This window comes from Callithrix jacchus, chromosome 3 (assembly GCF_049354715.1).
Source record: "Callithrix jacchus isolate 240 chromosome 3, calJac240_pri, whole genome shotgun sequence".
NCBI classification, from domain to species: Eukaryota; Metazoa; Chordata; class Mammalia; order Primates; family Cebidae; genus Callithrix; species Callithrix jacchus.
This window is the reverse complement of record NC_133504.1, coordinates 114,264,890-114,277,058: the sequence shown is the minus strand read 5'-3', so window position 1 is coordinate 114,277,058 and position 12,169 is coordinate 114,264,890. Positions and strand designations below refer to the sequence as shown.

The following is a 12,169-nucleotide window of genomic DNA, read 5'->3' as shown; positions in this document are numbered from 1 at the left end:
CCTGGGCAACAGAGCAGACTATGTTGTCTATTTCTATTTCCAATATTTTGTCTACTTACAGTTCCAATGTGAAAATACAAGAAATTCTCTAAATACAAGAATTTATTCCTATATTTTCCTAGAATAGTCCACTTCTGAGCTCCTCAAATCAGAAAATAAAGCAGTATATTAGGGTAAGATTAACAATAGGATATAGCTACATACCAGGTTAAAAAAAAAAAAGAAACAATGGGATAACAGTGTACATCATCTGTGGAAGCACTCGGTTTATGTGAAGTTTCTGGGGAGAAGATGAAGAGGGTGGCATTTTATGTAGAAACTGATATGCAGAATTCATGTCAAACTGCCTAATTGTTTTTGAGACAGGGTCTCTCGCTCTTTCATCTGGGCTGGAGTGCAGTGGTATGATCTAGGCTCACTGAAGCCTTGACCTCTGCCCTCAAGCAATCCTTTCACCTCACTTTCTCTACTAACTGGGACTACAGGCATGTCACCATGCCCAGCTAGCTTTTTGTATTTTTTGTAGAGGGAATTTTGCCATGTTACCCAGGCTGGTCTCCAACTCCCTGAGCTCCAGCGATCCACCCACCCACACCTTGGCCTCCCAAAATTATGAATTATAGGTAGGAGACACCATGACCTGCCTGCATAATTTTTAAAAAACTGACTTTAAGTTTCAGAAGCTGGGCACAGTGACTCATGCCTGTAATCCCAGCACTTTGGGAGGCTGAGGTGGGTGGATCACTTGAGGTCAGGAGTTCGAGACCAGCCTAGCAAGCATGGTGAAACCCTATCTCTAAATACAGAAAAAAAAAAATTAGCCAGGCGTGGTAGTGCATGCCTGTACTCCCAGCTAACTCATGAGGCTGAGATGGGAGAATTGCTGGAACCTGGGAGTTGGGAGGTTGCAGTGAACTGAGATCACACCACTGTACTCCAGCCTGGCCGATAGAGCGAGGCCTTGTCTGAAAAAAAAAAAAAAGAAAAAAAGAAAAAAAAATATATATGTACGCTGAGTTTCAGTAGGCCGGTACTTCCTCCAGAATTCTGAGGTAACCAAATCAGTGTATTGCAGTGGAAAAGTTTGATTCACAATGTATTTAGCACAGGGTTAACAAACTTTTTGTGAAGGATCGTATAGAAAATATTTCAGGCTTTGACAGCCACATCCAGTCTCTATTGCATATTTTTCCTCTTTGTTTTACAACCCTTAAAAATATAGTGAACAATCTAAGATCCAGGGCCATATAAAAACACATCATGAGGCTCTATTTTAGCAACCCCTGTATTAGAGCAGGAAGAGGAAGAAACTGCATAATATAATGATGGATTAGAGCTCAAGAAACCCTTATTTTTCTAGTTTGTGCTCTACCATTAACTAGATCTGTGGCCTTGGTTAAATCATGAACTTTTCAGGCCGATTCTTGTGTTGTTTAATAAAGTATGTAGTTATTTTCTGAATGAGAGGTATTTCACGTATCTCTTAATGCTGTCCCCACCCCGTGTGCGCCCCATCCCCTGCCCAACCATGTAAGAGCTAAAAGGCTCAGGCACTGGTTTCTCATCACTTAGATGGTTTCTTCAGGCCTTAGCCTCTTCTAAGTTGGTCTAATCATTAATATGGTTGAAAAAGATAATTAATCACTTTGCACTCTTCCTTTAAATCCTTTGCTGATCCACAAGATCCTTCAATAAAGTCCTTTTTATGAGTATCCAGTAAGAATTCCTCAGTCATCTAACAAATATTTTTGTATATCCATTACACATATGGCAGTATAGGAGCTGTACCTTTTCCTGGCATAGCAGTTTAAGATCACACTAAGCTCCTTTTTTTCTGCTATTTCCTACAGTTATTTCCCACTTTAACCATATGCTCCACTGTAATTCTTATACAGCTTCAAAGATGTGCACAGTAGATAGTCTGTAAGATAGTTATACTGATTTTTCTTTTCTTTTTTTTTGGAGACAGGGACTTGCTCTGTCATTCAGACTGGAGTGCAGTGCCATGACCTCACCTCACTGTAGCCTCTGTCTCCTGGGCTCAAGTGATCCTCCTGTCTCAGCTTTCCTAGTAGCTGAGACTACAGATGCATGCCACCATGCCTGGCTAATTTTTGTAATTTTAGTAGATACAGTATTTCATCATGTTGCCCAGGCTGTTTGTTCTGATTTTTCTTGTGTGGTTTATATAAATCATAAAACCATTTCATTAAAACTATACCATGCTATGGTTACATGATTACATGTGTTTGCTTTGTGAAATTCATTCGTGTACTTTTTTATGTGTATGTTATAGCCAATAAAAAGCTAAAAAATATACAATGCATTACAGCTAACAGTACTATGACTATCTGTAGGACTGAGTGCAAGTTTTCACCCTAGGAAAGCAATAGGAAATGGGTTAAAGAACATAACCAGCTGAATGCAATGGCTCACACCTGTAATCCCAGCACTTTGGGAGGCCAAGGAAGGAGCATGGCTTGAGCTCAGGAGTTTGAGACCAGCCTGGGCAACATGGCAAAACCCTGTCTCTACCAAAATACAAAAATCAGCTGGGTGTGGTGGTTGATGCCTGTGGTCTCAGCTACTTAAGAAGCTGAGGTGAGGAGGGTCACCTGAGCCCAGAAGGTCAAGGCTGCAGTGAGCTGTGTTTACGACACTATACTCCAGCCTGGGTGACAGAGAACCTATCTCAAAAAGAAAAACAAAGAACATAACCAGCTAACAGACAGAAGATAACACTAAAAAATACAAGAAGTGAGGAACAAGTTGCTAAAATATGCTGGAATAAAAGGGTAGAAAAAAGGGCTGCTATTGATAATGTACAAGAACACCTCACTTACTAAATTTATAATATGCAATGAGGTGACTCGGTGTGAGAAGGAAAAGCAATCCTCAAGGTAAACTGGTACCTGGGAAAGGTAATGAAGATCAACTTAAAGTAATATAAATACAGAGAACTACTAGGGTTGACAATGCACAAGTGATTTTTCAGCTATTTTAAAAAAGCTTTCCATTCTAATCAGTACCACCATGCATAGCTGATAATTAAGATAATCTGTTAGTTTTAAAAAACTATTTCACCTGCTGGAGTAAGTAATTTACACAATGGATCATTTACTTACTCTTACTAGCACTACTACTTACCTAAAAAGCTGATAGCATGGAATATATTTCTGAATGTCTGGAAATAAAAAAGGATTTTTAATTATTACATTAATTCAATTAACAATCATTTGAATAATATGTATTGAGCCTTTACCTCATGCTAGGAAGTACTTTACCACTGATTATCTAATTTTTATCCTCAGAAAAAATCGGAAACATATACTATCATTATTCCCCTTTCAAAGATGATATAACAGGCAAACAGAGATAAGTGGCTTGCCCAATCCAGTGGTAGGGCCAGAGTTCAAAACCCAGAACCTTATCTGGAACCACAATGCTGTATTTCCTCTAAATAATGGTCTAATAACTCCAACACAAAAGATAAATTCAAAGTTGCCACATTTTCACTGAGATCTAAAAAGGCTGTGTTCTAAATTTACCCAATTAATAAAATTTCCTGTTAAAGGAATTTAAAATGACAAAAATCTCCTTAACCAAAGCAATGGAAGAATATGTTGATTCTTCGATTTTACCTGTTTAAACATCTGTGAGAATCCAACATTTAAAATAATTTGAGCAAATGCCTTAGAGCTTAGCACTGTACCTAATACCACAATGTAGTTGCTCAGTAAACATTTGCTTAATTAAATCAAATACCCAGAAGTATGTCAGCTACTTTGGGTAGCACACTAATGCTCTAAGGGCTTGCTTTTATTTTTTAATTTTAAAAAAATAATCTTATATTGCTATAAAGGACTTGCTTTTGTTTTCAAGTTTAAATAATTCTGCTTTTATTAAAGTATAAAATACTGAATTCTACATTTTCAAACACTTATTTTAAGAATCAGTCTGTTCTCTTCATACTGCTGGTATGCCCAATACTTCTGGTCTTATTATATTTCTAAAAAAATCTTGAATTCTCTACCACACTAGTACAGAAGACATTAATGAAACTTCTTGGGCCTTCCTTGAGGGCTTTCCATTTTTCTTTCCATTTCTCTTTTCTGTTGATGTGCCCTAAACCTCTCAGCCACTGATACAAGTTCCTCTGGAATAGTCTGATTTGCTCTTTCCAGAATATTAATCAATTCAAGGGCAACAAAGGACTTGCTTTTAAAACTCAAGTGTCTGAACAACAACAAAAGAAAACCATAGTAAAATTATAAACTACAGGGTTTCAATGCTTCTGGGTTAGTGCTGTGGTGGCATTTCTGACCATGGAAGCCTGTTTCCTAGTTGTCCGATGAGCCTGAACAGCAGCAGAAAAGTACCACTGTAAGCCATGAGATTTCTGGTGTGAATTGGAAACTCTATGTATATGATGGCCTTGTCTCTATCATTGCTGAGTTTGGAACTTCCCTATGGACCTTACCAAAACACAACTTCAGGTTCAAGGCCAAAGCAATGATGTTCATTTCAAAAAGAAACAAAACATAGAGGGATGTTTCACCCTTTGTTTCCGGTGAAACATCCGAAAGAGGAAGGTGTATTGGCTCTGTATTCAGGAATTGCTCCTGCTTTGCTAAGAGAAGCATAATATGGCACCATTAAAATTGAGATATACCCAAGCTTGAAGCAATTATTTGTAGAACATTTAGAAGATGAAACTCTTAACATGATCTGTGGGGTAGTGTCAGGAGTGATGTCTTCCACAACAGCCAATCTCACCTATGTTCTAAAGATTCTAATGCAGGCTCAAGGAAGGTTGTTCCAAGGGAACATGATTGGCAGATTCATCGATATATACCAACAGGAAGGCACTGGGGTCTGTGGAGGGGTGTGGTTCCAACTTGCTCAGCATGCTGCCGTCGTTGTGGGAGTAGAGCTACCAGTCTATGATATTACTAAGAAGCACTTAATATTGTCAGGAATGATGGGAGACACAATTTTAACTCACTTTGTTTCCAGCTTTACATGTGGTTTGGCTGGGGCTCTTGCCTCTAATCTGGTTGATGTGGTTTGCACTTGCATGTTGAACCAGAGGGCAATCATGGGACATGTGGATCTCTACAAGGGCACTTTGGATGTTATTTTAAAGATGTGGAAACATGAGGGCTTTTTTGCACTCTATAAAGAATTTTGGCCACACTGGCTTTGGCTTGGAGCCAAACATCACTTTTTAAATTACATATAAGCAGCTCAAGAGGCTTCAAATCTAAGGACTGAATTCTACATGAGCCCAGCCCTGCCAGCCTTTCTATTCCTCTTCTCCTTTCCCATGTTCGAATATATTTGACAAAGTTGTAAGTATTTACCAAACCACTGGTCTCCTAAGGGCCTCCTGATGGAAGAAGAGTAGGAGCAGTCAAAATTATTTATATGTTTGTGTTACCATGTTAACTTTTCCCTGAGAGAAAGTGTTAACATTGAGACTCTAGCCCCAGATTGGTGTCTTCTATGACAATGGATACTGATGGATGACACTGAAAACGGCCTGCTTTCCAAATGTGGATTAAATGTAATTGGTTAGCCCCAGACTTGGGCTAGAGCAGAAGGCATAGGCCAGGGTGGTTACTGCTATATATGTTACAGGCCTCTGTTCTCATTAAAGTATTTATTGGCAGAAAAAAAATTATAAACTGTATAAATAGATATATAAAACATATGACAAAAGCCCAATTTCCTTAAGTAATATGATTACAAATCACTAAAAGCAAAATAGTCTAGTACAAATGCAGTCAAAGAATGGAACAGGCCTATCCTTTTCAAAGAAAAAGACCAAGAAAAAAAGTAAAAATATGAAAAAAAAAATATCCTCTTTTGTACTTAAGAAATGCAAATTAAGGCCGGGCGCGGTGGCTAATGCCTATAATCCCAGCACTTCGGGAGGCCGAGGTGGGTGGATAACGAGGTCAAGAGATCGAGACCATCCTGGTCAACAAGGTGAAACCCCATCTCTACTAAAAATACAAAAATTAGCTGGGCATGGTGGTGCGCGCCTGTAGTCCCAGCTACTCGGGAGGCTGAGACAGGACAATTGCTTGAACCCAGGAGGTTGTGGTGAGCTGATATCATGCCATTGCATTCCTCTCTGGGTAACAACAGCGAAACTCCGTCTCAAAAAAAAAAAAAAAAAAAAAAAAGAAATGCAAATTAAATGCTATTTTTTCACTTATCAACTTGGCAAAGATTAAAATATTTGATAACACCTAGTGTTGGCAAGAGCAAGGGGGCTGGGCCCAGTGGCTCACATCTGTAATCCCAGCATTTTGGGAGGCTGAGGCAGGCAGATCACCTGAGGTCAGGAGTTCAAGATCAGCTTGGTCAACACGGTGAAACCCCATCTCTACTAAAAATACAAACATTAGCTGGGTGTAGTGACAGGCACCTGGAATCCCAGCTATTCTGGAGGCTGAGGCAGGAAGAATCACTTGAACCTGAGAGGCAGAGGTTGCAGTTAGCCAGGATCGTACCACTGCACTCTGGCCTTGGCGACAGAGCAAGAGTCTGCCTCAGAAAAATCTGGGGACCTAGGCACTTTTATATACTGTGGAGAAGCCTAAAATGGCATACGTTTTCTAAAAGGCAATCAGCTAGTCTACCTCCAGGAATCACTCAGACAAAGGCAAAAAGATATGTACAATATTAAAAAAATGTTCATGGTAATACTGTTTATGTTAACAAAAAAGAAAAATAGAAAATCATCCTTAGATGGTTAAATTATGGTATGTCCATATAATAGGATATATGCAGCCAGCAGAAAGAATGATGGGCCAAGTTTGGTGGTTCATGCCTGTAATCTCAACACTTTGGGAGGCCATGGTGGCAGGATTGCTTGAGCCTAAGAGTTTGAGACAAGCCTGGGCAGCAAAGTGAGATCCTGTCTCTACACACAATAAAAAATTAGCCAGGTATGGTGGTGCATACCTATGGTCCCAGCTAAATGGGAGGCTCAGGCACGAGGATTGCTGGAGCCCAGGAGGTTGAGGCTGCAGTGACCAGGGTTTGTGCCACTACACTCCAGCCTGGCTGACAGAGCAAGATCTCATCTCAAACACACACACACACACAAAACAAAAAAGAAAGAGTGATAAGTTATACACACAGATACTATTCTGTACTAGTGATATCTTGGGAGATATTAGGCACATATGTAAGATCCCATTTGTGTAAATATATACATTTGGCCAGGCACCGTGGCTTACGCCTGTAATCCCAGCACTTTGGGAGGCTGAGGCGAGAGGATCACTTGAGGTCAGGAGTTCGAGACCAGCCTGACCAACATGGTGAAACCCTGTCTCTACTGAAAATACAAAAAAAAAATCCAGGTGTGGTCATGCGCCTGAGCTACCCAGGAGGCCAAGGCGGGAGGATTGCTTGAACTTGAGAGGCAAAGGTTGCGATGAACTGAGATTGTGCCATTACACATATTTTTTGTTTTTGTTTTGAGATGGAGCCTTGTTCTGTCACCCAGACTAAAGTGCAGTGGCACAACACACACACACACACACACACTTACATTTGTGTGTTTTATGAATACAAGCTAGTAAAAAATATCCATGAAACAGTAGTTGCCACTAAGGAAACTAATGAGAGTTTAAATTTTTTATTTCCTACTTCATATATTTCTATTTTTAAACTTTTAAAGTAGCAAACAAAAATAACATACAGTATGAGTAGAAACTGATATAATCTTTCTGGAAAGCAATCTGCTAATGCAGATCAAAAACCCTGTGAGTGTTCATACCCCGTGACACAGTTAATACCAACCATATCTAGGAATCTATAATAGATAAAGCCAAATATTGATATACAAGGATGTTCACTGTAGTATACTTTATGATAATGAAAAACTGGAAACAGATCATTTTAACTTATTTAAAGGACTGTTTAAATCACAGTAAGGCCACAGGGTGTAATACAATGCAGTTATGAAAAATGATATTGTAGGCCAGGCATGATGGCTCACGCCTGTAATCCCAGCACTTTGGCAGGTAGATCATTTGAAGTCAGAAATTTGAGACCAGCCTGGCCAACACAATGAAACCCCATCTCTAATACAAAAAATTAGCCAGGCGGTAGGTGCCTGTAATCCCAGCTACTCGGGAGGCTGAAGCAGGAGAATCACTTGAACCTGGGAGGTAGAGATTGCATTGAGTCAAGATCACGCCCCTGCACACCAGCCTGGCAACAAGAGTAAAACTCAGTCTCATTTTCATGCCTCAGCCTCCCAAGTAACTGGGATTATAGGCGTACACCACTACACCTGGCTAATTTTTGTATTTTTTAGTAGAGACGGGTTTCACCATGTTGGCCAGACTGGTCTTGAACTTCCGACCTCAGGTAATCCGCCTAGGCCTCCCAAAATGCTGGGATTACAGGTGTGAGCCACCATACCCAGCCTCTGTATTTCTCGATTTAAAAACAGTAACTTGTCTAGGTGTGGTGGCTCACGCCTGTAATCCCAGCACTTTGGGAGGCAGAGGCAGGTGGATCATGAGGTCAGGAGTTCAAGACCAGCCTGGCCAAGATGGTGAAACCCCATCTCTACTAGAAATACAAATTAGCTGAGTGCAGTGGCAGGCGCCTGTAATCCTAGCTACTTGGGAGGCTGAGGCACGAGAATCACTTGAACCTGGGTGGCAAAGGTTGCAGTGAGCCAAGATCATGCCACTGCACTCCAGCCTGGGCAACAGAGTAAGATTCCATCTCAAAACAAACAAAAAACCACTTATGCTGACCCCTTTCAGCATAAACTATCATAAACAGGAGACACAAATGACTCAAATATAGGAGAAATAAATGACTCACCAATTGTATATACAACTTCAACATCATCCATTTGGGAATCAGTAATACTGTTCTTGGCTTCACCTTTAACTTCCCCAAGAAGAAAACCTTCCTATGAAGATAAAGAGGCAGTATATGGAATACACTGATAGAATTACTGTTCAGTCACTTAACTAACTAGTATTTCCTGAGTATTTTACTACATATACAAGTATGTGCTACCAGTTGGAGGCACATGAAAGATCTAAGATGCTTCTAGTTTACTTAGGAAACATGAAGAGTTAAATAAAAATGAGAAGAGGCCAGGCACAGTGGCTCACACCTGTAATCCCAGCACTGGGAGACCACGGTGGGCAGATGGCTTGAGCCCAGAAATTTAAGACTAGCCTGGGCAAAACAGTAAAACCCCTCTCTTCAAAAAAAAAAGTAGGCATGCTGGCATACGCCCGTAGTCTGAGCTACTCAGGATCACCAAGGCCTAGGAGGTTGAGGCTGCAGTGAGCTGTCATCAAGCCACTGTACTCCAGGTGACAGAGTAAGACCCTGTCTCAAAAGAAAAAAAGTAGAAATAAAGAGGGGAGGAAGGGGAAAGAGATTAACCTGGCCCAAAATAATTAGAGAAGGCCCTTGAGAGCAAGCACAGATTAGACTTTAAAGGGCTGGGCAATATTTGTGTAGGCAGAGCATGGAACACTCAACACACTTGTAAGGATAGAAGACTTAAAGCCAGAAATGAGCATATACTGAGCAATGAGTAGAGCACTTTGCCTTGGAGCAGAAGGAAATAAAAGATAAATTAGAGCCAGCCAATAATGGAACACCCCGAATGACTAGCCAAAGAGTCTGTATTTAACCACATGTGTTTCTGGGAGTTAGAGAAAGCTTCAAAGTTATGAAATGACATGATTAGTGTTTTCTGATTAAAACTCATGCACAATATGAAAGATTAAAATTCAGTTTCAGAGTCTGCTTTCTAAAAGGAGTGCTGAGAGCCTAATTCTTTTAAAACTACTTGTATTCTGCCACCCCAGTGGTAATTTATCTGAGTTTCAGAGAACTAAATTTCTCTAGGCACACTTAAAGACCCAACGTGCTTGACAGACAATGAAGATTTTATATCTTTTTTTTTTTTTTTTGACAAGGGTCTAGCTCTGTCACCCAGGCTGGAGTGCACTGGTGCAATCACTGCTTACTGCAGCTTTGACCTCCCCCGCTCAAGCAATCCTCCTGCCTCAACCTCCCAAGTAGCTGGGACTATAGGCATGCGCCACCACACTGGGCTAATTTTTAAAAATTTTTTGGCTGGGCAAGGTGGCTCGCGCCTGTAATCCCAGCACTTTGGGAGGCCGAGGTGGGCAGATCACGAGGTCAAGAGATCGAGACCATTTTGGCCAACATGGTGAAACCCCGTTCTCTACTAAAAATACAAAAATTATCCGGGCGTGGTGGCACAAGCCTCTGGTCCCAGCTACTTGGGAGGCTGAGGCGGAAGAACCGCTTGAACCCAGGAGGTAGAGGTTGCAGTAAGCCGAGATTGCACCACTGCACTCCAGCCTGGTGACTTCCTCTTTAAAAAAAAAATTTTTTTTTTGTAGACATGAGGTTTCCTTATGTTGCCCAGGCTCATCTTTAACTTCTGGGCTCTAATGATCCTGCTGCCTCTGCCTCCCAAAGTGCTGGGATTACAGAAGATTTTAATATTCTTTATAATTAATAATGCTTTTCCCCCCTAAAAGTAAAAAAGGAGTATTTCCATAATATGAGTCTTTACTGGAATCATGCGTGGGGATATCCAGTATCTAGCATTCTTGATTTTGATACTCCCAAAGTCAAACTCAGGGAAGGGAAGCAGGGGCAATGCAAGTGCAACTACCCAGAAAAACCACCCTTTAAAGGTGGTTTTTCACTTTTCAGAAAAAGATCTGAGAAACAGGGGTCTCTCTAGCACTCAGGTACTTCCCAAGGGCTAATCCTTTAAGCTACAGAGGACTTAAGGATCCATTCTACCTACACTAAAGGATCCATTCTACCTACACTAAAGGCATGCAAAAATAATTTCCACAGCTACACATATATTTTAAATTGTCATATATTTGCTCTTTACTGGGTATTAATTTATAAGGTTATATGAAATTATGTAAATAAAATATACCAATTCTAGCAAAAACCTTTATTAGGATTGTGCTAGAAAGCAATTTTGTAATTTTTATATTTTGTAGAGACTGGGTCTCACTAGGTTGTCCCCCATGGTCTCCAACTCATGGGCTCTGGTGATCCACCCGCCTCGGCCTACCAAAGTGCTGGAATTACAGGTGTGAGCCACCGCACCTGGCCTATATTAAGGCAGACGTTATATCTTAAAATGAACTTAGCAGAAATTACTAGGCATTGTACAGCAGGATATTCTTCGAACTGTATTACACAGCAGGGAGGTGTATTTTAGATGCTTAGAATTTCTTTCTGCAAGTTACTGAAAGTACTACAGGGCATAAACTACTTCCAAGCTCAAAGTTTTACAGTGTTTCTTTGATTCACAAAACTTTTAGAAAATAGGCAATGTACTTTCAAAAACTCTTTTAACAAATTTAATAACGCAAATAAAAAGTTTTCTTATATACCAGATTAAGCTGTTCCATCCACTAAGATTTGCCAAAAAAGAGTCACTGGATGCAACACCTATTTTTATTCCCTTACCCTACCATCTCAGCAAACCCGCATAGGCGCTGCCCTGCACGAAAAAGTCCGGCTGGCTTTGCAAACGCCTGTCGGGCGTCGCGAGAAACGGAAAGTTAACCGCAGGCTCCGCAGAGCAGCGGGAGGAGGCTCCGTGAACTTTCCATCTTTTCACGCCCAAGTTTCCACAGCGAAAAGGGCGCTGAGGCAAGATGGGGGCGTGTGGGACACTTGGGTTGGAAAAGGGAAATACACGGAGGGTAGCAAAGGGAGGGCTAATGCTGGAGACGACTTCGTGGGCACGCGACATCTGAGGGACCGCTGAGGGGGAGAGAAAGAAGAACCGCGACAGCCGGGAGGAGGCGCGGTGACGTCGGGGGTGCCCCCGGGCGAGGACCGGGGTAACGGCGGGGAGGCAGGCCGCGCGCAGGGCTCTTCCCAGGCGACGCCGGACCCCGCCCCGTCCCTCGGCTCACCGTGTCCGAGTCCGTGTTGAGGTGCTGGAAGGCGAGGGCGCCCAGCACAAAGCCCGAGAGCACTGCCGACGTGTTTTCGCCGTCCATGCTGCCGCCGCTGCCGCCGCTGCCTCCGGCTGCTCTAGAGGTCTAGAGCCGGGCGCTCGGGGCCCGGATCCTGTGGCGGCTGCGAGGCGGGGTCT

At 41.7% G+C, this 12,169-nt stretch overlaps 1 protein-coding gene and 1 pseudogene across 5 annotated transcripts in view; one reads left to right on the top strand and one right to left on the bottom strand.

The window, feature by feature from the left end:
* The window catches only part of ABRAXAS1 (abraxas 1, BRCA1 A complex subunit), a 25,417-nt gene extending 13,248 nt beyond the window's left edge, over positions 1–12,169 (bottom strand). For 4 of the 5 annotated variants that reach the window (XM_078367912.1, XM_078367915.1, XM_002745643.7 and 1 more), the window contains exons 1-3: positions 11,988–12,169; positions 8,860–8,950; positions 3,148–3,184 (exon numbers count right to left, since the gene is read on the bottom strand). Coding sequence is in view for 2 of the 5 variants with exons in the window: in XM_002745643.7 (XP_002745689.1) it covers positions 3,148–3,184; positions 8,860–8,950; positions 11,988–12,074 (215 nt within the window). In the remaining 3 variants the exon portion in view is untranslated. The remainder of the gene's footprint in view (positions 1–3,147; positions 3,185–8,859; positions 8,951–11,987) is intronic. The other variant, XM_035293377.3, reaches the window with a different exon arrangement.
* Positions 4,453–5,267, top strand: LOC118152250 (brain mitochondrial carrier protein 1 pseudogene; annotated as a pseudogene).